We start from the raw sequence: 25,242 nt of genomic DNA, 5'->3' as shown, positions 1-25,242 counted from the left end.
TGTTAGCATGCTAGTTGTTGTTAGCTTTACCTTAAAGGGCAAAACTCGCTCTGGTGTTCGAGAGTTGTGAGAAGAGCTTGTGTAAACTCATCGAGGTGAATATTTCGGATGTTCAGAAAGCGGTAAAACAAGCGTGTCCAAACTACGGCCCGGGGCAGACAGTAAAAATTAGGCACAGCATCTTTATTCTTAATTACATATTATAGACAAATAAAATACGATGTTGTGATGTCATCTGAAGTGCACAGGTATCAAATCCATTTAATAAACACATTTTTTTAAAATCCTTTGGCTCATATAAAATATTTTCACAATTAACAAATGATCATTTAAGAATCCTTGTAAAGCAGCGGGATAAGAGGTAGAATCACAGTTCCTCTGCATTAGGCTCCGGGTCCTTCACAGTTCACTGGTGACGCTCTGGTCTATGCTGTCCCAGTCCAGAAGATCTTGTTTGTCAAACCACAGTTTGATCTCTCTCTGTGCTCCTTCTGCTGAGTCACTCGCATGGACCACGTTCCTATCAACATACAAACCTTTTTTATTACCATGACATAATACGTTTCATTGTGACTTTTTACAGTCCAAACCATTGCAAAGGCATATTATGTTCTGTCACTTCAAATAATATACACGTTTGAAATTTCAATTTTCTCGGTGCTGTTATTTGTCTTTCATGCTTTGAACTATTTTGTCTAAAACCGTGAGACGGTGCAGAAGAGGAAGACGGGCCGGGGCGCTCATGCGCCTGAGGAGGCGACACGTGAACTCTTTACCTAACAAACTGGACGAATTGGCGTTGCTGATGAGACGAAACCGAGACTTCCCCTGTCTTGTGCTTCACGGAGACGTGGCTGAGCAAATTCATCCCAGATTGCGCCGTGGAGCTAGAGGCCTTCCAGCTGCACCGGGCGGATAGACAAAGGGACCTCTCCGGAAAGCGCCGCGGTGGGGGGGTCTGTTTCTACATTAACAACGCCGGGGCTTCAGACGTGTCTGTGATCTCCAAATACTGCTCTCCCGACCTGGAATATCTTTTCATTAACTGCAAACCATTCTACTCCCCACGTGAGTTTGCCTCGTTCATTCTAGCTACTGTTTAAATCCTGCCAAGCATGTGCTCGTGGAAGGTAAGGAGCGTGGAGAACTCCTTCCCGGACTCTTTGTGTATAATCCTGGGCGATTTTAACAAGGAGAACCTCAATCACGAACTACCAAAGTACAGACAGCTTATCAAAGTCCCGACCAGAGAGCAGAACATACTGGATCACTGTTACACAACAATCATTAACACCTTCCGTGCTGTGGCCCGGGCCGGGCAGGCTCGTCTGATCAAGTCATGGTTCACCTGATCCCCACGTACAGACAGAGGCTGAAGCTCTCCAAACCTGCAGTGAGGACTTCCAAGAGGCGGACCAACGAGGCAGTGGAGGAGCTACGTGCGTGTTTGGACATTACACACTGGGAGGTTTTCAGAGCTGCCACAGACAGTTTGGATGAGTACACGGACACTGTGACGTCATCCATTCGATTTATATTCAGCATTATACCATCACACACCAAAGTCACTTTCAACAATGACAAACCCTGGTTCACACCCAAACTGAGGCAGTTGAGACAGCAGAAGGAGGCAGCGCACAGGGCCGGTGACAGAGAACGCTACAAAGAGGCAAAGTACGGATTTAGCAGCGAGGTGGTCGAGAGTTAGGGCCCGTTACAATACGCTGAAGCAGCAGTTCTCCAACAACAACCCCGCCTCTGTGTGGAGTGGGCTCTGGCTTCTCACAAACTACAAGCCCCGTGCTCCCCCTTCTGTGGACGACCATCTCACAGTCCAGGAACAGGATGTAAGCAGACTATTCCGAAAATCCAACCTGCGAAAGGCTGCTGGACCAGACGGTGTCACCCCGGCCACCTGAGACACTGCGCAGGCGAGCTGGCTCCTGTCTTCACTGGCATTTTTAACACATCCCTGGAGTCATGCCATGCTTCAAATCGTCCATCATTGTCCGTGTCCCCAAGAAGCCCCGGATCACTGGACTTAATGACTACAGACCTGTGGCGCTGACGTCTGTGGTCATGAAGTTATTTGAGCGCCTGGTCCTCCCCCACCTCATGTCCCTCACCGCCTCCTGCTGGACCCCCTGCAGTTCGCCTACAGAGCCAACAGGTCTGTGGACGACACCATCAACCTGGCACTACACTTGACACTGCAGTATCTGGACTCCCCAGGAACCTATGCCAGGATCCTGTTTGTGGACGTCAGCTCTGCATTCAACACCATCCTCCTGCTCTGCTGCAGGACAAGCTCTCCCAGCTCAACGTGCCTGACTCCACCTGCAGGTGGAGCACTGACTTCCTGATGGATCGGAGGCAGTGCGTGCAGCTGGGGAAGAATGTCTCAGACAAAAGGATCAGCACAAAAGCTCCACAGGGCTGTGTACTTTCTCCCCTGCTCTTCTCCCTGTACACAAACTGCTGCACCTCCGGCCACGACTTTGTTAAACTAATCAAGTTTGCGGACGACACCACCCTCATCGGGCTCATCTCGGACGGGGATGAGTCTGTCTACAAGAGGGAGGTGAACCGGCTGGTGTCCTGGTGCAGTGGTAACAACCTGGAGTACAACGCCCCGAAGACAGTGGAGATGATCGTGGACTTCAGGAAAGTCACAGCCCCCCCAGCCCCCCCTCACCATCTCAGACTCCCCCATCACCACTTTGGACTCCCTCCGCTTTCTCGGCACCACCATCACCCAGGACCTCAAGTGGGAGCTCACCATCAGCTCCCTCATCAAGAAGGTCCAGCAGAGGATGTACTTCCTGAGGCAGCTGAGGAAAGCCAATCTGACAGCGGAGCTGATGGTGCAGTTCTACACGGCCATCATTGAGGCCATCCTCACCTCCTCCATCACCGTGTGGTACGTTGGAGCCACAGCCAGGGACAAACAGAGACTACAGCGCATTGTGCGCTCTGCTGGGAAGGTGATCAACTGCAGACTTCCATCTCTGCAGGACCTGTACGTCTCCAGGGCTCTGGGATGAACAGGTCGGAACACAGCCGACCCTTCTCACCCTGGACATGGACTATTTGAGCCACTCCCCTCAGGCAGGAGGCCACCCCCCTCAGGCAGGAGGCCACTCCCCTCAGGCAGGAGGCTACGGTCCATCTGGACCAGTACCTCCCGTCGTAAGAACAGTTTCTTTCCCTCTATCGTTGGACTCACTACGATCACTGCCTAATCACCTTGTACTCATTGCACTGTTCACTTCTATTGCACTACTAAACTTTATATTTTATATTTTATCTAGAATGTACATATCATGCCGTCTCTGTATAAAGTGTTCAATGTTTGTTGTTTGTGTTGCACCGAACCACCAGGACAAGTTCCTATGTGAATTTTTGTTCATCGACAAATGGCAACAAACCCTTTCTGATTCTGATGTGTGCTGCCCTCTGCTGATAAAGGCCAGAAGTGAAAAATTTAAAAATGAATAATTTAGCAGCAACGAGATGCCAGCGATATGTGCTCTATGATAAAGGTCTCTTTGAGAATGTTGCTGTTTCATTTGCATAAGAGAAGTCGTACATTTCACCCAAACAACTGTGGAATTATACCATGTTTAAAAGCTCTTAAAAGTTAATTTACCGTAATATGTCGATAAATACAATTATATTACCATTCCGAATTAAATCCCCCCCAATTAAAACAGAAGTAGCTTCTAAACCCTTTGGAGTAAAAACAAATGAGATGCTTGGCACTCTTTTTTTGGCCTCTCGAGTCTATCTATTTTATTTGTTGAGCGTTGACAATTCCCATTTTGAAGCTGAAGCCAGTATCAATACATTTCGGTTTCTTAGTGAATATTTTTTGTTTTTGTTTTGTTTGTTTGTTTGGTGTACAAACTGATGATAGATTCTTCCCAGATCAGTTGATAAAAACAGGTTCCCTTTATCAGACGGTTGACAAAATAGATTTTTTTAAAGCAGAATTTTAAGGGGTTTTAACTAACCGGCTGACATGAAAACTGAAATCTGCTCGGATGGTGCCACTTTGGGCCTCTGCGGGGTTCGTGGGCCCCACCATCATTCTGGACGTCTTTATAATGTCAGGACCTTCCCACACCTGAGCACAAACATATGTCACATACATCAACTTAATATTACATGCAATATAGATACTATATATATATTGTCTGATTTGTTGTGTGTGATATATTTATATACATAGTGAATATGGTCGACATCAGATTCTGTTTCGGTCATTCTGGAGGTAAGAGGACAGTTGCCATGTATTGAGCAGTAAAATATTGTGGTAACAAATAGCAACAAAAGATGTGTATACGTCAAATTACAATGTCATGTAAAGAGTCAGGATTCATCAGAGACTCACCATTGCCACCACGGGTCCTGAGGTCATGTAGCCCACCAGCTCTGGGTAAAAGGGCTTCTTGGTCAGCTGGCAGTAGTGCTGAGACAGGAGGCCCTTGGAAACCTTGGAAACAAAGTAACTGAATTGCATAAGTGGCAAAACCAGGATTTTGAAAAAGCAGTGCCCAGAGAAGGGGGGTTTGAGGGGCTTAGATTTTCAATAACAAACCACATTTCCACTTTTGGGATGTCCCAGCAAGTTACGCTGGCAATACACAAGAAAGCGCAATAAGTCTATTTTTTCTTGACACCGCAGCGGTCTGGGGCAATCTCCAGGTCATTAGACAAACATTTTCATGCAAATCTACATGAATCTATGCTGTGGTCATCAAACATGGACCACAGAACACCGTAGATCAGGGACGTCAAACATGCGGCTCGCGGGCCGCGTCCGGCCCCCCATATATTTTAATCCGGCCCGCCGTACATTTCCAATTTATATTTTTTATTTTTGTATAGCATTTTTTTTGCTAGAACTACAAGTCCCACAATCCTTTGCAGCCGGCGCCTCTCCCCCGCGCTACCGAGAGCTGAGAAGTGTCGACACGCGCACACTTTACAGACTTGAGCAGAGGTCTGAGCAGAGAAAGAAGCGGTTTTGTGACAGTAGCAGTGTAAGTGCTAGCTGTCCAGTTAACTGACACATCTTGAGTTACTAGCTGAGTTCAGAGTATTTAAATCCAGCTCTGCCTCAGTCAGAGCCATGAATGGTCAGAGAGCACACAAACAGGAGCGTCTGGTACCTCACTACGGTATCTCAGACACACAACCGAACTGCTGCACTGAAAACGCCTCTGCCTCCTCCTCTCGCAGAGGGGATGGCTGCAGGACATATCGCTGCTGCTGCTGCTGCTGCTGCTGCTGCTGCTGCTGCTGCTGCTGCTGTGTGTTCTGCCTCTTCTCTGGAACAGAGCTGTCGACCATCTATCAACCACTTATCTGAGGATTTTGTTCACATTTTAGTTTTCAGAAAAGTTGTTACACGCACAGTGCGATTATTCAGTCAATAGACAGCGAGCCCCGAAACTGCATTAGCTTCTTTTAAAACTTTCAAAAAAACTCCCGCCTAAGGCCCACTGGGATAGGCTCCCAATTGCGTTGCGCACTTTGCAGACTTGAGTGGAGGTCCGAGTGATGACAAAGACCTGTGGTTTTAGGAAACACGTAGAATAAAGAAAGGAAGCGGTTTTGTGGAAGTTGGAGCTGTGCTAAAAGTGGCGCTAATGTGGTGCTAACAACAAGAAAACACACTTCTGTGATGACAGCTCTGTAAGGAAAATACAGGTCAGAGTGTAATAAAGTATGAACATGACAGAGTAAAGCTGCTGTGAGCACTCATTTGATTCACCACATGAATAATTTGTCACTAAAGCTTCACTAAGCTTAAACTATAAAAATAGTGAGCTCATATTGAGTTTGTGCACTTCATATCAGAAATAATATCACAAGTCCATATTCTTGTTCTTGCTGCTGATGCATGAAAATTGAATCTGTTATTTATTTCTTATATTTGTTATATTTTTTATTAATTTATTTTTTCACGTTATGTTTTGCCTGCGATCCTGCCTGAACCACTAAATTCGGCCCGGGGCCCAAAATGAGACACCCTTGCCTGAGATGGTTAGGTTATAATAAAAGTACTCACAATATCATCATATAGATTTCATGTGACACAGCACTGATCATCGTAGCATATGTTTCCGGCAGGAAAAGTTAAATTCTAAAAAATATAGTAAATATAAACCTTATTAACAATTTATGATGACATTATTTTGTTGTTTTGGCCACTAGGGCGCACAAGTGAGAGCGCGCTGAGCAATATGCATCAAAATGCTCATTTACATTTACCAGGCGGTCAGACTTGGCCTAAGCACTGGGGTGGTCAGTCCCAGTTCATGCGTGGTCAAGGCCCCCCCAGGACACCCCTTGGTCACGGCCCTGTGTGCGGTAGATGTTTCCGTTACTCAGAAAAGCTTCTGCGCGCGCACTTCTCACACTGGCTCAACTCATTTGTGAATGAAGTTGTATTTGCACCTGAAGCAGTTTGAGTGCAACGAGCTTGAATCCTCTTCTCTCAAAACGATGGATAATTTGTCCAATGAGGCGCCGCTGGACTCCATCTGGCTTGACCGCAATGAACGTCCTCTCGTGGACGCACGGGACACCTGCACACAGTGGACACGGGACAGACAATGCCAAAAGAACATGATCAAACTACTATTTTAGTGTAACCAGACACAAAAAAGCCCAGCTAAATGGACTTAATGAATGACCACGAGCAATCAATAAACGTGTCATGTGACCAACGCGACGTGCCTGTCCTCACTGTCCAAGTTTACAGCGTGACCCCAGGTGCACAGGCAGAAGAGCTGCTGACCCAATCTAATGATGGCACAAGGAACTCAACATAAGTCTTTGGGAAATCATTTATAAAGACTATAAAATGGTGTGTAATGTCGTCAAACTGAACTGGACCTAAACAGTAACCAGTATCCAGTGCTGCGTGTCATGGTCTAGTCCAGTTTTAGTCCCTCTGTAAGTCTCAGTGATGATGAGGAGGGTTTGACTTCAGTCTTACTTGATTTCTCCCCGCTTCCCGCTCCGGCCGTCGCGTGTCCTCTCCACGCCGCTAACTGAGTGGACACCGGGACCGGTCCCGTTGCCACGCGCTGGCCCCGGGCCCCTGACACCTGCTGAAGGATCCTGGAGAACACGCACCGCTGAAGGAAGCTCATGTTTGGACGCGTGTGTGTGTGTGTGTGTGTGTGTGTGTGTGTGTGTGTGTGTGTGTGTGTGTGTGTGTGTGTGTGTGTGTGTGTGTGTGTGTGTGTGGCCCCTCACAACAAACAAGAGTCAACTCCTCTCAATCAAAACTCACGAGTCCCCGCCTGGCCCCCGTGATGGGCCCCCGTGATGGGCTCACCGAGCGTTTACGTCATTCTGAGCAGAAGTTGTTTGCTTTGCTCCTGCTATTTTTTCAATTTTTTCAGTAGAGAAAACTCAATTTAGAACACAATAAAGAAGAGATTCTCAAAGTGGCGCGCGCCCTCCTCCTGTCTCTCCTCTGTCCCTCCTGTCTCTCCTCTGTCCCTCCTCTGTCCCTCCTGTCTCTCCTCTATCCCTCTGTCTCTCCTCTGTCCCTCCTCTGTCCCTCCTGTCTCTCCTCTATCCCTCTGTCTCTCCTCTGTCCCTCCTGTCCCTCCTCTGTCCCTCCTGTCTCTCCTCTGTCCCTCCTCTGTCCCTCCTGTCTCTCCTCTATCCCTCTGTCTCTCCTCTATCCCTCTGTCCCTCCTGTCCCTCCTCTGTCTCTCCTCTGTCCCTCCTGTCTCTCCTCTGTCCCTCCTCTGTCCCTCCTGTCTCTCCTCTCTCCCTCCTCTGTCATTCCTCTGTCCCTCCTATGTCCCTCCTCTTTCTCTCCTCAGTCCCTCCTGTCTTTCCTCTGTCCCTCCTCTGTCCATTTTGTCTTTCCTCTTTCCCTCCTGTCCCTCTTCTCTCCCTCCTGTCTTTCCTCTGTCCCTCCTGTCTCTCCTCTGTCCCTCCTATCTCTCCTCTGTCCCCCTCCTGTCTCTCCTCTCTTCCTCCTCTGTCCTTCCTGTCTCTCCTCTTTCTCTCCTCTGTCCCTCCTGTCTTTCCTCTGTCCCTCCTCTGTCCATTTTGTCTTTCCTCTGTCCCTCCTGTCCCTCCTCTCTCCCTCCTGTCTCTCCTCTGTCCCTCCTGTCTCTCCTCTCTCCCTCCTCTGTCATTCCTCTGTCACTCCTCTGTCATTCCTCTGTCCCTCCTATGTCCCTCCTCTTTCTCTCCTCAGTCCCCCCTGTCTTTCCTCTGTCTCTCCTCTGTCCATTTTGTCTTTCCTCTGTCCCTCCTGTCCCTCCTCTCTCCCTCCTGTCTTTCCTCTGTTCCTCCTGCCACTCCTCTGTCATTCCTCTGTCCCTCCAATGTCCCTCCTCTTTCTCTCCTCTGTCCCTCCTGTCTTTCCTCTGTCCCTCCTCTGTCCCTTTTGTCTTTCCTCTGTCCCTCCTGTCTCTCCTCTGTCCCTCCTGTCCTTCCTCTGTCCCTAGTGTCACTTCTCTGTCCCTTCTCTGTCCCTCCAATGTCCCTCCTCTTTCTCTCCTCTGTCCCTCCTGTCTTTCCTCTGTCCCTCCTCTGTCCCTTTTGTCTTTCCTCTGTCCCTCCTGTCTCTCCTCTGTCCCTCCTGTCCTTCCTCTGTCCCTAGTGTCACTTCTCTGTCCCTTCTCTGTCCCTCCTGTCTCTCCTCTTTCTATCCTCAGTCCTTCCAGTCTCTCCTCTCTCCCTCCTGTCTTTGCTCTGTCCCTCCTGTCTCTCCTCTGTGCCTCCTGTCTTTCCTCTGTCCCTCCTGTCTCTCCTCTGTCCCTCCTGTCTCTCCTCTCCTCAGTCCTTCTTGTCTCTCCTCTCTCCCTCCTGTCTTTCCTCTGTCCCTCCTGTCTTCCTCTGTCTCTCCTTTCTCTCCTCTGTCCCTCCTCTGTCCCAATTCTGTCTCTCCTCTGTCCCTCCTCTGTCCCTCCTGTTTTTCCTCTGTCCCTCCTGTCTCTCCTCAGTCCTTCTTGTCTCTCCTCTCTCCCTCCTGTCTTCTTCTTCTTTGGTTGTTGTTGTTGTTGTGTTACTTTTAATGGCAGTTGGCAGCCAACTGAAAAGATGCATTTACCACCAGTAGTAGTTATACGTCTAAGACTTTATTAGACTATCTATTAGACTAGACTTTATTCTCTTTTTAGCTACTGCCCGGTGTTTTCTTCTTCTGACGTGTTTTATGGCGGCTGGTATCCAAGTGTTACATTACCGCCAGACTTTAGACTTTACCCTTTAGACTTCATTCTTCAGTTCAAAGCCCACGAGTTCAAAGTTCATGAGATCCTCTTCTTCTTCCTCCCCATTGTTTTCTTCTTCTTTGGAAAACATTGACTCAGCTCAGTTTCTTTCTCTCTTTTTTTTTTTTATGGTATAGCATAAAAGGCAGCAGGATCTGACGGCATCAGCCCCAGGCTCCTTAAGTCCTGCGCAGATGAACTGTGTGGAGTTATGGAGCATGTCTTCAACATGAGCCTGAAGCTGAGGGTGGTACCACAGGTCTGGAAGACCTCCTGTCTGGTACCTGTGCCCAAGACACCGTGCCCCAAAGACCTCACCAGCTTCAGGCCGGTGGCTCTCACGTCCCATCTGATGAAGACACTGGAGCGGCTGGTCCTGGACCACCTCCGCTCCACCGTGAGCTCAGCCATGGACCCGCTGCAGTTTGCATATCGGCCTGGCATCGGAGTGGAGGACGCCGTCATCTCCCTGCTGCACCGCTCTCTCTCTCACCTGGAAAAGCCTGGCAGCTCTGTGAGGATCCTGTTCTTCAATCTTTCCAGCGCCTTCAACACCATCCAGCCGCTGCTCCTGAGGGACAAGCTGGAGACGGCTGGTGTGGAGTATGACCTGGCAGAGTGGATCCTGGACTACCTCACAGACCGACCCCAGTTTGTGAGAGCACGGGACTGTGTGTCTGACACTCGGACCTGCAGTGTGGGGGCGCCCCAGGGCACTGTCCTCGCGCCCTTTCTCTTCACCCTTTACACTGCAGACTTCAGACACGACACGGACAGCTGTGTCCTGCAGAAGTTCTCTGATGACTCTGCCATCATCGGACTCATCACGGACGACGATGATGCGGAGTACAGGGGACTGGCACAGGACTTTGTGGATGGACTGGTGTCAGCGGAACCACCTCCTCATCAACGCGGGGAGGACCAAGGAGATGGTGGTGGATTTCCGCAGACGCCACCCCACTGCCCCCTCACCAGTGAACATCCAGGGACGGGACATTGAGAGAGTGGACTCATACAAGTACCTGGGTGTTCATCTGAACCACAAACTGGACTGGACTCATAACACAGACGCACTGTACAGGAAGAGCCAGAGTCGGCTCTACCTCCTGAGGAGACTCAGGTCTTTTGGAGTGACAGGGCCACTCCTGAAGACCTTCTATGACTCTGTGGTGGCATCAGCTCCTGTACGGTGTGGCCTGCTGGAGCAGCAGCATCACAGAGAGGGAGAGGAAGAGGCTGGACAGAGTCATCAAGAAGTCCAGCTCCGTCCTGGGCTGTGCTCTGGACTCGGTGCAGGAGGTGGGGGACAGAAGGGTCCTGGCTAGATTCACATCTATGCTTGACCATGAGTGTCGCCCCCTGCAGGACACTCTGTCCACTCTGGAGAGCAGCTTCAGTGAGAGACTGATCCACCCTCGCTGTGGGAGGGAGAGGTTTCGTAGGTCTTTCCTTCCTGCTGCTGTCAGACTTTATAACAAACACTGTTAGTCCTGAACATGTGCAATACTGACTAACCATGTGCAATACCGTCATATTCATGTGCAATTACTGTCATACTCATAAGCAATTAATGTCATATTCATGTGCACACAACTGATGTAAATAAGATTTTTTTATTTTGTTTACTTACTTACCATTAGTATTAGTATGATTTAGTCTTATGCTAGCTATTTTTACTTTATTTTATTATTATTTTATTTTTATCTTTTTATTTTATTTATCTATTCCCCCCTCCATTCCCTTTTAAGCTATGAGAGGAGTTTTGTTTATAAGAGTTCTTCTATTAAGAGTGTTCTTTTGAAACTTTCTATAAGTTATCTGTCCCCATGTGTGCACATTAAAGGATTATCTTATCTTATCTTAAAATACATACTTTGAAGACGTACAACTACAACTACAGTATGTGGCGGTAATGTAACACTTGGATACCAACCACCATAAAACACCAAAGAAAAAGAAGATGCAGCCTCGAGTCAGCACCGCGCAGAAAGCACACTTTCTCTCTCCCTCTTCCCTTTTTTCTCTCGGTATAGTGTAAAACACATACTTTGAAGAGAACTACAGCAGTAGTGGTAAATGCACCTTTTCAACTGGCTGCCAACCGCCATTAAAAGTAACAACAAAAACCAGTGTGTGACGGTCGTGGACCCACAGTGGTAAAAGTGACCCACAGTGACGAGCAGTGAAGCGCCTTTTCTGTCCCAGAGGCTGTGGAGGGCGTGGATACTATATTACCCCCAAGGGAGGCGCGCCCGAAAAAGGAGGAGGATCTCTGCTTTAAAGGCATGTTAAATGTTATCATTTTAACACTAATCACTCAGCCTGATTGAAAAGGCCTTCATTATTGTGAAATTAAACGTACAATGTAAACTAATCCAGCACCATATGATATAAGATGTGAATCCAGAAAATACACAATACAACGTTACTATCAGTATTTTTTATAAAAAGCAATTTATTAATCAAGCAGTTTCTTTTCATTTTCATGGAATGATATGAAAGATCTTAAGTTGACAGTGGTCTCCTTTGGAGATGAGACATTTGAAGGCAAAATGAATAAAAGCAGACATTTGAAACTCAAAGAGTTGAAAGTGCTCAGTCCCTCCTCGTGGTGCAGAGGCGTGGGAAAGAAGGCCTGGCTCAGAGGCTCCAGGTCCGTGGCAGACCAGGTTTATGCTTCTGCCAAATTCTCATTGGCAACACATGGTTCACAATAACACCTCCTTCTACAGTAGAACTCAGACGTATCAGCAGCATCCTACACCTCCAAACTCTGTGTTCAGTCCTCTCCTACTCTGAGTAGGTCAAGTAAAGCGGAGTTTGGAGCGTTGGGCAAAGTGGTCAGCATAAGCAGTCTTTAAAAATACTATGACGTGGAGTGGCTCGTGTGTGCTATAGCTTTATGGTGCCTGTGGGCAAGCTACTGTTGCAGAGTCTGTAGTAGCGCAGGTCGTTCACCAGCCGCTGCACACTTTGAGTGAAAGAGGGAAGGTCCTAAAACAAGAGACACCATTCAGCATACACATGAGCACATAAATGTATGTTAATAAAGGTCTCACAATCCTCACCCGCTCAAGCTTAAAATTGCAGGAAAGACTGCCCGAACGCCTGGCAAAACATGAAGAAAAAGTTAGAAATGCAGAAATAAAAGAGATTTGACACAGTGGACACAGACCTGCATGGCAGCGGTGAACTGGGCCTCGTTCTCCATCACGTCCTCGGAGGCTCCTTTTTGGACAGTTGTTAAGACTGATGTTTTAAAGAAATATCTCCAGTTCTGGTGAAGTATTTGGTAAAGTAACTCGAACATCTCTGTTTTGACATCAGGGGAGGAACGCTACAACAAGACACATGATACACACATTTATAACAAGCCTTTCACGTTCTTTAACACCATCTTTTTTGTGCAGACGAACTGTACAGGGTCAGGTTCATTTGTGTTTGAAAACTGTGTGTCCTGCCAAAAATTGTGAAACTGCCACTGCATCGTGACGTTTTGGAATAGACGGGTCACGTCGTCAGTCCACAGTAAACACTCAGACACGTACGCCCAACATGCAGCTCAGAGGCAAGGGTCAAATGCTCTAGACCGAATCAGGATATTGTTTTATTAGCTCTAAAAAAAGGAAGCATATTATGAACTATTTTACCCATGTCACAACAGTGTCAGGGGTCTCGCTATGTACATTAAAAATGATCCACCATCCGCTTTGACATGGGGGGAAATAAACCATCTCTAAAACCAGGCGCGGCGGGAGCGTCGCCGCGGCCAGCGCTGTGATCACAGAAAGATTGGAAAAGCTGAACTTTTGTGCGGCAGAAGCGACGCAGCAACCAATCAGATTACGCTCTAGTGACTTGCTACGCACTACCCGGAAAATGGCCCCAAACTAACCCCGCAACGATAAATTAAAATTAAAAATCCTCAAGACGCAGCTCTTGGAGCAAATAAGGATATTCACTAATAGGCCATCGGCTAGCTTCTGTATCTTGTCGTTCCGTCCCAGGGTCCTGGGAAATACTTTTTGTTATGGTTTCTATGAAGTAATAGCTAAACTTCTTCCACCAAAAGTTCCTCAAGCGGGAACTTTGCAGTTAGTGAGTAAATCGTCGGTTGAAGTTAGGAAATGTACGAAAATATGCAAATATTAGCCTCTCATAGCATTTTTCACTCAATTTATCTCAGAAAGTCAAAGGGTCACACTCCTCATTCTTGGCACATAGACAGACAATGCAATGAATATTTGATATGTGAAATATCAGGTCGATGGGCGTGGTCGTCTTTAATTATTCATATGTTAAAAAAGCCATAATTTCAAAATGATCTCATATTGAAACAAGCTCACCATTAGGGTTGTGTTCAAAATATCGATACGGCGATATGTCGTCACGGACTCCATATCAATACTGAGTCACAGTATCGATATTTTTTTATTAAAAAAAAAAAGAAGAAAAAAAAAGAAAAATTAAATTATTATTTTTCTTTTTAGTTTTGTGGCCCGTAGGTTTTAAACGAGGTGGAATAGTACTTTTATTATGCTGTTTGTGCTGTGCTCCTCTCGGTCGAGGTGAGAAGGAGCTGTGGACCTGATCAGAAGCTGATCTGTGCAGAAGATGCTGCTGCAGCAGGTTCAGACCATGATAATTGTTTGGCAAGAAACATGCAATACTTTACTAGAATGTGTTCCTTATATTTCTATTTGGATCAGTTGGTTGGATGTATAAAGTTATTAGAGCAGAATGGATTTATAAATAAGTGCTTTGTGGATAAACATGAAATTTCATACATTTTTGTATCCAGAATAAAACCATTACCCATTTGGTACATTTTCAAGACCCTTTTTTCAAAAATGTATCAAGATACATATCGTAATGAGGGAATTGTATCAGAATATACAAGTATCGGGATACATATTGTATCTGTATCGGGATACGTATCGTATCTGTATCGGGATACATATCGTATCTGTATCGGGATACATATTGTATCTGTATCGGGATACATATTGTATCTGTACCGGGATACATATTGTATCTGTATCGGGATACATATTGTATCTGTATCGGGATACGTATCGTATCTGTATCGGGATACATATTGTATCTGTATCGGGATACATATTGTATCTGTACCGGGATACATATTGTATCTGTATCGGGATACATATTATATCTGTATCGGGATACATATTGTATCGACTTCATTAGGCCCCTTAACTGATACTAATAACAAAATGTTAAAATAAGTTCCAAATTCTTTGATAAGTTCAAAATTCTTTAATAATAAAAAATATCCCAATGTACACAAATTCAATAATCAAACAGTTATTATCACGAGCTCCACAATAGGCTACTAGCAGAAAATAGTTTAATTATGGATAACCATCATACTATCAAACAAAAACTGTATCTGGACAAATTGTGATCAAGGAGATGGTTTCCTCGGCAAAATCGATGTTATGGAGATGAAGACAGTGGGAACTTCAGGACTGAAGCCCTTAGGAATGACATGTTCCTGTTGGACCTGCAGTTGGGCCAGACACTTTCAAAGTTCATGATACTGTCAAATGATGCAATGTGACCAAGATTATTCAGTATCTTCAGTACATGAGATGAACCTGTGAGAAGTCCAACTGTTAGTCCAAGGGCCAGTGATTTTGGTGTTTGTTTATAGGCATCAGAAGCAAGATAGTCTATATCTCTGCAGATGGACAGAAGCTTGAGTTCAATCTGGCCTGATACTTCTTGTAATTCGCCCAAAGTAGGATCTTCTGATGCACCCACCATCCAGACGAGGAGGTTAAAAAGTTCTTGAGGCACATATTGGTGACATTAAACCCTTCAGAAGTAGGAGGCCACGCCCACTGAACACCTGGCTTTTGTTTAACAGCAGAGGACAGTGTGTGGAGGACGTCTCTCCTTGTCTAGTCCTGAAGTCACATGCTCTGGGCTTAAAGTGACATTGTCTGTTCCTGAAGATCCTAAGTCATTTTCTGATGCAGAGTCTAAATCATCTAAAACAGTCCCAGTTGAAAGTGTGGGTTAGGGTTGTTTATCCACAAAGCACTTATTTATAAATCCATTCTGCTCTAATAACTTTATACATCCAACCAACTGATCCAAATAGAAATATAAGGAACACATTCTAGTAAAGTATTGCATGTTTCTTGCCAAACAATTATCATGGTCTGAACCTGCTGCAGCAGCATCTTCTGCACAGATCAGCTTCTGATCAGGTCCACAGCTCCTTCTCACCTCGACCGAGAGGAGCACAGCACAAACAGCATAATAAAAGTACTATTCCACCTCGTTTAAAACCTACGGGCCACAAAACTAAAAAAAACAAAATAAATAATAATAATAATACTGTGATTCAGTATTGATATGGAGTCCGTGACGACATATCGCCGTATCGATATTTTGAACACAACCCTAATGGTGAGCTTGTTTCAATATGAGATCACTTTGAAATTATGGCTTTTTTAACATATGACTAATTCAAGACGACCACGCCCATTGACCTGATATTTCACATATCAAATATTCATTGCATTGTCTGTCTATGTGCCAAGAATGAGGAGTGTGACCCTTTGACTGAGATAAATTGAGTGAAAAATGCTATGAGAGGCTAATATTTGCATATTTTCGTACATTTCCTAACTTCAACCGACGATTTACTCACTAACTGCAAAGTTCCCGCTTGAGGAACTTTTGGTGGAAGAAGTTTAACTATTTTACTTCATAGAAACTATAACAAAAAGTATTTCCCAGGACCCTGGGACGAAAGTCATTTTCTAGGCCCTTTCTGAGAGCTGACTCTGATCTTCTATGATCCTGACTCTGAGGCCTGTGTCCAATGGATGAAAAACCCAAGAAGAGTTGATGTGTCTTAATGATTTCAGCATTATAATACTGCCTTCATCCATTAGCTAAAACTGTACCAAGTTTCATTACATACCAAAATTGTGAATAAAATTGTGTATTATGATAGAGTGCTCACTGGCAATACATTTAAACGACTATGTCTTTGTGTTTATTTATCATTTCCACAATTCCATTAAGTTTTGGGTAGCTAATATTCAAATTTCCTGATGGTGGATAGGCCTATACATCATACAACACACACACACACACACACACACACACACTAGAAGAGGTGCCTTGACGGCTACAGTTGGGCTTATTGAGTGCCGACTAGAACTCGCATACAAAGGCTCCACGTTTGTGTCCCATAACTATAATGGTGGCTGCTTGACGTTATGGATGCCTTTGACTACGGGATCTGCTGTCCCATCACATCCACTTACCAACCATTATCAATTTAATTTAAAAACATTAACACACTCACTGTCCGCCCGTGGGCGGACAGTGGGCTGAATGAGGGGCCTTTAAGGCGACCAGCAGCCCCAAGTTAACAGTTCACTCACAGCGAACACATAACTTGGCCCTAAACAAGCACTGTACGCAGTCTATCCCATTGAATGCAATAGTTGCATGAACGCATATAGTAAGTGAGGCCACCCCGGATACTGTTGCTATAGAGCTCATCCACCGACGTCACAAAACCACGTGATGGCATACGTTGCCGCCCCCTTGACATACGTTGCCGCCCCCTTGACATACGTTGCCGCCCCCTTGTCATACGTTGCCCCCCCCTTGTCCGTCCAGAGTTGCATTCCTTTGCACTGATAGAGCGCGGAGAGTGATCTCAAACGTAAATTATGGAGCCCCCAGTGCTTTCAGATTCCACAAACTCCTACACAGAGGTCGATATTTAGAAAAGCTGCGATTAATCAACTCAGATCCATATTTTATGCCTAAATCACCGACTCTTCCAGATTTCTCCAAGCCCACTGGTCCCATGGTTCACAAGTCCCAATTTTGAACAAAGGGTCTACGCCTAAATAAAACTGATGTTATTCTACAGCGTTTATTCTCCGGAACTCCAGCGCAGGCACGCGGTGCGCGAGTGAGTGTCAACCGATAGAACTTCAGATCAACAAAGTGTCTGCGCGCCTAAATAAAACTGATGTTAATTCTACAGAGCAGCTCCTACAACTCAGCTTACCCACTACTGCCCACTAAGTCACATATATATTTCAGTAGAATACAATTTCGTAAAAGCTGTAGCACAGGCTAAATCCACGTTACACTTAAAGGTGGTATGGACGATTTTTTTCAGCAAATTTTTTATCATATTTCCTCGTGGCGTGGATAAATCATTTGTCCTGCCACGTATCAATCATTAAATGCACCTATCGCTCACCTGCAGCAGCGTGCGGTTCGTCCCCACGTTTCCGCGTGTCTAAGCGCATGGATCTATCATAATATAGTTCCCTCAGTGTACGGGGCAAAATGAAGACGGAGAAAGACAGTTCGAGCTGACGCAGAAGTGGACAGAAATCTACAGGAGACGAGAGATGTGATGCGCTCCGTTGCGCTAATAAACAAACGCACGTGTGTGTTGTATCTGTCCACACGGGGAGTGCGTTCTCATATCACCAAAAAATCGTCCATACCGCCTTTAAGCCTCTGGTTATATCAACATCCTGCCAACAACGCCAAATGTGGAATTCCGAGGCTCTTTTAGCTTAGCCCTTCTTGTCCATAGTGGCTAAACCAGACTAAACATCTAATGTTTATAAAACGCAACAACAGACTTGAAGTGAGCAAAAATACATGTTTATTTATACATTGTCAATAAATTAGTTTCTGGATGGACATTACAGTTGGAATAAGTTAAGCGCAGTTCATTGTTGGACGTCATTCACAAAATCCAGAACTCAGATGATTGGACCCGAACAGTGTAAAAGAACGGTCAGGCAAAGCAAGGAGAGGCAATGCGGCGACAGTGCACACTAGTCCAGGGCTCAGAACATGGTTGTAGGGGAATGGAGATGGACATTCCACGGCCAGATAACAGAAAATCTCTCTTTGAACATTGGGGGTTTTTCGTTCTCCCTCTGTCCCTCACCGCAGGGAGCCGCTGTGACTTGTGTGATAACAGATCTTCTCCCCACAGTCTTACAGGAGGACGCCCCGATGAAAACTATGTTTTATGTGATTATGCCATGAATGTTTGTCCGAATCAACTCCGTACACCGCATGTTTCACCTTGTGTTACGTATTTTTCCACTGTTTAAGGTTTTATATTCCCAATGCTTTAACTCGAGTGCCCATCACAGGTGAAAGAAGATGTAAAATGTATCTACCTCAAGAAATAATGTGTACAAACTGCCCAAAAGTGTTTAACGTGTAAATGTTAAAACAGGGTTTAAATGTTTTGCCATTATTTACGTTACTCTAGCTTTATTTTCTCGACCAGGAAATGTTAAACGGGAAGTCTGCGCAGTAGCGCCCGCCCCTTTCGCTCCCAGCATGCCCTGCGGGCCAGGTATCAAAAGGACGCTCCAAGCTAGAAACTCTTCCTCTTGCCCTTGCTCTTCTCTTCTCATCCCCTTTGTCTTTTCTCTTGGAAGCCGTCTCCACGGACGAGCCTTTCACTTTTTCCTTTGTCTCAACAAAAATCCGTCCGTCACGTGGTCGACAAGGCCATGCCAGCCCTGGACTCTGAAACCACCTGGAACCACCTGGAACTAAGCTTAAGCGCTAAACCGGACAGAGACTTTCTTTGCTACTTCGTTTCTTTTCTTTTTGAAGTAATCTACGCCGTTTACGTGGATCAGCGCTACGCTCTCATCTGAGTAAAGGCCGCGTGAGGAGCTAACACGCCCCTAAAGCGTTCTACCGCTAAGGAACTCTCGGATATCGCCTCCGTTGCCACCGGCGCCAAGGACCTCACAGCCGCCGCTGCCTTCCTTGCTCCACGGCCAGCACACCGCTCCACGCCCAGCACACCGCTCCACGGCCAGCACACCGCTCCACGGCCGCCGCCCGCTTCACGAACCTTCGCCGCCACACCGCTACACGCGACGCCTCGCTACGGACCTCGTCCGCGGACAAGGACCAGCCGGACCGAGTCTCTACAAACCGTAAGCCGAGTTCAGTGTGCCGTTCTTTTGTGGCGTGTTTTGGGTAGAGCTCAGCTGTTCCTCCTCCCTTTTAGCTTCTCACTTTCCCCCCTTTTGATATAGATTAGCATAGACACGTTTGATTATCAAAGGCAAAACCCTGGTTTAACATTATCTGCATGAAATTTGCTGTCAAATCTGATATAACATCACCTGTGATTTACCTGTGCACATTTCTGCTCCGGTGTTTTTGATTGCCCTTTGGATAAATAAACTACACAAAAGAGTTATTGACTATTGTTTGTTCGAATAGACTATGTGTAAGTCCCTGAATCGTGAAACACCCTTCAGACCTTTTTAACGAGCGCGATTAAGGACCGTATCTTAGCTCTTTGGGTTTTACCCTGGTGCCCCGTCTTGTCTCGTTTATGCTAAGAAATCTCCCTTAATCATAAACTGAATACATGTAGTTTGAGACCCTACATGGTCACTACTAAATGTACAGCTGGATGACTGTTAGATTGCGTACGTATGCCACGCACCTGCAGTTGTAGCTGGACAAGTGCGACGGAGGACTGGACAGACGGCAAACAACAACACGCCCGATAGCCGGCAAAACGGGCGGCATAACGGGCGGCACAATGCGATTTTATTTTACATTTTGACTTGTGTTGCGTCATTCAAGCTCCCCAAGCTCCATAAGCTAACAGTTCTTCTGCATTTGTCATATCGGATCCATTGCCATAATGCTAACCCATATTCCAAATTGGTAGAGTGCTACACACAAGTATCAAATCCATTTAATAAACACGTTTTTTTAAAATCCTTTGGCTCATATAAAATATTTTCACAATTAACAAATGATCATTTAAGAATCCTTGTAAAGCAGCGGGATAAGAGGTAGAATCACAGTTCCTCTGCATTAGGCTCCGGGTCCTTCACAGTTCACTGGTGACGCTCTGGTCTATGCTGTCCCAGTCCAGAAGATCTTGTTTGTCAAACCACAGTTTGATCTCTCTCTGTGCTCCTTCTGCTGAGTCACTCGCATGGACCACGTTCCTATCAACATACAAACCTTTTTTATTACCATGACATAATACGTTTCATTGTGACTTTTTACAGTCCAAACCATTGCAAAGGCATATTATGTTCTGTCACTTCAAATAATATACACGTTTGAAATTTCAATTTTCTCGGTGCTGTTATTTGTCTTTCATGCTTTGAACTATTAGATTGATGTGTGCTGCCCTCTACTGGTAAAGGCAGGAAGTACTTTTTTTTTTTTTTTAAATGAATAAATTAGCAGCAACGAGATGCCAGCGATATGTGCTCTATGCTAAAGGTCCCTTTGAGAATGTTGCTGTTTCATTTGCATAAGAGAAGTCGTACATTTCACCCAAACAACTGTGGAATTATACCATGTTTAAAAGCTCTTAAAAGTTAATTTACCGTAATATGTCGATAAATATAATTATATTACCATTCCGAATTAAATCCCCCCCAATTAAAACAGAAGTAGCTTCTAAACCCTTTGGAGTAAAAACAAATGAGTTGCTTGGCACTCTTTTTTTGGCGTCTCAAGTCCGCATTATTTTGTCAATTCCCATTTTGAAGCTGAAGCCAGTATCAACACATTTTGGTTTCTGAGAGAATGTTTTTGTTTGTTTGGTGTACAAACTGATGATAGATTCTTCCCAGATCAGTTGATAAAAACAGGTTCCCTTTATCAGACGGTTGACAAAATAGATTTTTTTAAAGCAGAATTTTAAGGGGTTTTAACTAACCGGCTGACATGAAAACTGAAATCTGCTCGGATGGTGCCACTTTGGGCCTCTGCGGGGTTCGTGGGCCCCACCATCATTCTGGACGTCTTTATAATGTCAGGACCTTCCCACACCTGAGCACAAACATATGTCACATACATCAACTTAATATTACATGCAATATAGATACTATATATATATTGTCTGATTTGTTGTGTGTGATATATTTATATACATAGTGAATATGGTCGACATCAGATTCTGTTTCGGTCATTCTGGAGGTAAGAGGACAGTTGCCATGTATTGAGCAGTAAAATATTGTGGTAACAAATAGCAACAAAAGATGTGTATACGTCAAATTACAATGTCATGTAAAGAGTCAGGATTCATCAGAGACTCACCATTGCCACCACGGGTCCTGAGGTCATGTAGCCCACCAGCTCTGGGTAAAAGGGCTTCTTGGTCAGCTGGCAGTAGTGCTGAGACAGGAGGCCCTTGGAAACCTTGGAAACAAAGTAACTGAATTGCATAAGTGGCAAAACCAGGATTTTGAAAAAGCAGTGCCCAGAGAAGGGGGGTTTGAGGGGCTTAGATTTTCAATAACAAACCACATTTCCACTTTTGGGATGTCCCAGCAAGTTACGCTGGCAATACACAAGAAAGCGCAATAAGTCTATTTTTTCTTGACACCGCAGCGGTCTGGGGCAATCTCCAGGTCATTAGACAAACATTTTCATGCAAATCTACATGAATCTATGCTGTGGTCATCAAACATGGACCACAGAACACCGTAGATCAGGGACGTCAAACATGCGGCTCGCGGGCCGCGTCCGGCCCCCCATATATTTTAATCCGGCCCGCCGTACATTTCCAATTTATATTTTTTATTTTTGTATAGCATTTTTTTTGCTAGAACTACAAGTCCCACAATCCTTTGCAGCCGGCGCCTCTCCCCCGCGCTACCGAGAGCTGAGAAGTGTCGACACGCGCACACTTTACAGACTTGAGCAGAGGTCTGAGCAGAGAAAGAAGCGGTTTTGTGACAGTAGCAGTGTAAGTGCTAGCTGTCCAGTTAACTGACACATCTTGAGTTACTAGCTGAGTTCAGAGTATTTAAATCCAGCTCTGCCTCAGTCAGAGCCATGAATGGTCAGAGAGCACACAAACAGGAGCGTCTGGTACCTCACTACGGTATCTCAGACACACAACCGAACTGCTGCACTGAAAACGCCTCTGCCTCCTCCTCTCGCAGAGGGGATGGCTGCAGGACATATCGCTGCTGCTGCTGCTGCTGCTGCTGCTGCTGCTGCTGCTGCTGTGTGTTCTGCCTCTTCTCTGGAACAGAGCTGTCGACCATCTATCAACCACTTATCTGAGGATTTTGTTCACATTTTAGTTTTCAGAAAAGTTGTTACACGCACAGTGCGATTATTCAGTCAATAGACAGCGAGCCCCGAAACTGCATTAGCTTCTTTTAAAACTTTCAAAAAAACTCCCGCCTAAGGCCCACTGGGATAGGCTCCCAATTGCGTTGCGCACTTTGCAGACTTGAGTGGAGGTCCGAGTGATGACAAAGACCTGTGGTTTTAGGAAACACGTAGAATAAAGAAAGGAAGCGGTTTTGTGGAAGTTGGAGCTGTGCTAAAAGTGGCGCTAATGTGGTGCTAACAACAAGAAAACACACTTCTGTGATGACAGCTCTGTAAGGAAAATACAGGTCAGAGTGTAATAAAGTATGAACATGACAGAGTAAAGCTGCTGTGAGCACTCATTTGATTCACCACATGAATAATTTGTCACTAAAGCTTCACTAAGCTTAAACTATAAAAATAGTGAGCTCATATTGAGTTTGTGCACTTCATATCAGAAATAATATCACAAGTCCATATTCTTGTTCTTGCTGCTGATGCATGAAAATTGAATCTGTTATTTATTTCTTATATTTGTTATATTTTTTATTAATTTATTTTTTCACGTTATGTTTTGCCTGCGATCCTGCCTGAACCACTAAATTCGGCCCGGGGCCCAAAATGAGACACCCTTGCCTGAGATGGTTAGGTTATAATAAAAGTACTCACAATATCATCATATAGATTTCATGTGACACAGCACTGATCATCGTAGCATATGTTTCCGGCAGGAAAAGTTAAATTCTAAAAAATATAGTAAATATAAACCTTATTAACAATTTATGATGACATTATTTTGTTGTTTTGGCCACTAGGGCGCACAAGTGAGAGCGCGCTGAGCAATATGCATCAAAATGCTCATTTACATTTACCAGGCGGTCAGACTTGGCCTAAGCACTGGGGTGGTCAGTCCCAGTTCATGCGTGGTCAAGGCCCCCCCAGGACACCCCTTGGTCACGGCCCTGTGTGCGGTAGATGTTTCCGTTACTCAGAAAAGCTTCTGCGCGCGCACTTCTCACACTGGCTCAACTCATTTGTGAATGAAGTTGTATTTGCACCTGAAGCAGTTTGAGTGCAACGAGCTTGAATCCTCTTCTCTCAAAACGATGGATAATTTGTCCAATGAGGCGCCGCTGGACTCCATCTGGCTTGACCGCAATGAACGTCCTCTCGTGGACGCACGGGACACCTGCACACAGTGGACACGGGACAGACAATGCCAAAAGAACATGATCAAACTACTATTTTAGTGTAACCAGACACAAAAAAGCCCAGCTAAATGGACTTAATGAATGACCACGAGCAATCAATAAACGTGTCATGTGACCAACGCGACGTGCCTGTCCTCACTGTCCAAGTTTACAGCGTGACCCCAGGTGCACAGGCAGAAGAGCTGCTGACCCAATCTAATGATGGCACAAGGAACTCAACATAAGTCTTTGGGAAATCATTTATAAAGACTATAAAATGGTGTGTAATGTCGTCAAACTGAACTGGACCTAAACAGTAACCAGTATCCAGTGCTGCGTGTCATGGTCTAGTCCAGTTTTAGTCCCTCTGTAAGTCTCAGTGATGATGAGGAGGGTTTGACTTCAGTCTTACTTGATTTCTCCCCGCTTCCCGCTCCGGCCGTCGCGTGTCCTCTCCACGCCGCTAACTGAGTGGACACCGGGACCGGTCCCGTTGCCACGCGCTGGCCCCGGGCCCCTGACACCTGCTGAAGGATCCTGGAGAACACGCACCGCTGAAGGAAGCTCATGTTTGGACGCGTGTGTGTGTGTGTGTGTGTGTGTGTGTGTGTGTGTGTGTGTGTGTGTGTGTGTGTGTGTGTGTGTGTGTGTGTGTGTGTGTGTGTGTGTGTGTGTGTGTGTGTGTGTGTGTGTGTGTGGCCCCTCACAACAAACAAGAGTCAACTCCTCTCAATCAAAACTCACGAGTCCCCGCCTGGCCCCCGTGATGGGCCCCCGTGATGGGCTCACCGAGCGTTTACGTCATTCTGAGCAGAAGTTGTTTGCTTTGCTCCTGCTATTTTTTCAATTTTTTCAGTAGAGAAAACTCAATTTAGAACACAATAAAGAAGAGATTCTCAAAGTGGCGCGCGCCCTCCTCCTGTCTCTCCTCTGTCCCTCCTGTCTCTCCTCTGTCCCTCCTCTGTCCCTCCTGTCTCTCCTCTATCCCTCTGTCTCTCCTCTGTCCCTCCTCTGTCCCTCCTGTCTCTCCTCTATCCCTCTGTCTCTCCTCTGTCCCTCCTCTGTCCCTCCTGTCTCTCCTCTATCCCTCTGTCTCTCCTCTATCCCTCTGTCTCTCCTCTGTCCCTCCTGTCCCTCCTCTGTCCCTCCTGTCTCTCCTCTGTCCCTCCTCTGTCCCTCCTGTCTCTCCTCTATCCCTCTGTCTCTCCTCTATCCCTCTGTCCCTCCTGTCCCTCCTCTGTCTCTCCTCTGTCCCTCCTGTCTCTCCTCTGTCCCTCCTCTGTCCCTCCTGTCTCTCCTCTCTCCCTCCTCTGTCATTCCTCTGTCCCTCCTATGTCCCTCCTCTTTCTCTCCTCAGTCCCTCCTGTCTTTCCTCTGTCCCTCCTCTGTCCATTTTGTCTTTCCTCTTTCCCTCCTGTCCCTCTTCTCTCCCTCCTGTCTTTCCTCTGTCCCTCCTGTCTCTCCTCTGTCCCTCCTATCTCTCCTCTGTCCCCCTCCTGTCTCTCCTCTCTTCCTCCTCTGTCCTTCCTGTCTCTCCTCTTTCTCTCCTCTGTCCCTCCTGTCTTTCCTCTGTCCCTCCTCTGTCCATTTTGTCTTTCCTCTGTCCCTCCTGTCCCTCCTCTCTCCCTCCTGTCTCTCCTCTGTCCCTCCTG

The 25,242-nt window shown here is 45.9% G+C and overlaps 1 protein-coding gene across 3 annotated transcripts; it reads right to left on the bottom strand.

Annotated features, from left to right (window-relative positions):
* Positions 1 to 170: 170 nt before the first annotated feature.
* On the bottom strand, positions 171 to 24,190 carry nme4 (NME/NM23 nucleoside diphosphate kinase 4). Of its 3 annotated transcripts, XM_072442507.1 has the most exons (9): positions 24,003 to 24,169; positions 23,459 to 23,589; positions 21,393 to 21,494; positions 21,013 to 21,125; positions 16,995 to 17,013; positions 6,466 to 6,576; positions 4,394 to 4,495; positions 4,014 to 4,126; positions 171 to 520 (listed from the first exon to the last, which is right to left on the bottom strand). In XM_072442507.1, the coding sequence occupies exons 1-9, from the start codon at positions 24,157 to 24,159 to the stop codon at positions 400 to 402; spliced, it is 969 nt and encodes a 322-aa protein (XP_072298608.1). In that variant the 5' UTR covers positions 24,160 to 24,169; the 3' UTR covers positions 171 to 399. The 3 variants fall into 3 exon arrangements, with proteins under 3 accessions (XP_072298608.1, XP_072298605.1, XP_072298606.1); XM_072442504.1 differs by lacking the exons at positions 16,995 to 17,013; positions 21,013 to 21,125; positions 21,393 to 21,494; positions 23,459 to 23,589; positions 24,003 to 24,169 and adding an exon at positions 7,010 to 7,176 and having other exon boundaries at positions 6,466 to 6,596; XM_072442505.1 differs by lacking the exons at positions 171 to 520; positions 4,014 to 4,126; positions 4,394 to 4,495; positions 6,466 to 6,576; positions 16,995 to 17,013 and adding an exon at positions 20,038 to 20,287 and having other exon boundaries at positions 24,003 to 24,190.
* Between the last annotated feature and the right edge of the window lie 1,052 nt (positions 24,191 to 25,242).

The sequence above is a fragment of the Eucyclogobius newberryi genome, unplaced genomic scaffold (genome assembly GCF_026437365.1).
Source record: "Eucyclogobius newberryi isolate DKJ021-1_F unplaced genomic scaffold, fEucNew1.0.hap1 SCAF_13, whole genome shotgun sequence".
In the NCBI taxonomy this organism is placed as follows: Eukaryota; Metazoa; Chordata; class Actinopteri; order Gobiiformes; family Gobiidae; genus Eucyclogobius; species Eucyclogobius newberryi.
The sequence above is the reverse complement of the archived record's forward strand: the minus strand, read 5'-3'. Positions and strand labels throughout refer to the sequence as shown.

Coding starts and splice junctions, on each gene's coding strand:
- nme4 (XM_072442507.1), bottom strand. CDS start 24,159: ATGAGCTTCCTTCAGCGGTGCGTGTTCTCCAGGATCCTTCAGCAGGTG. Junction 21,495..23,458: donor TTGCACTCAAACTGCTTCAG/GTGCAAATACAA, acceptor TTTGTTTCCAAG/GTTTCCAAGGGCCTCCTGTC. Junction 521..4,013: donor TTCAGTTTTCATGTCAGCCG/GTTAGTTAAAAC, acceptor GTATGTTGATAG/GAACGTGGTCCATGCGAGTG.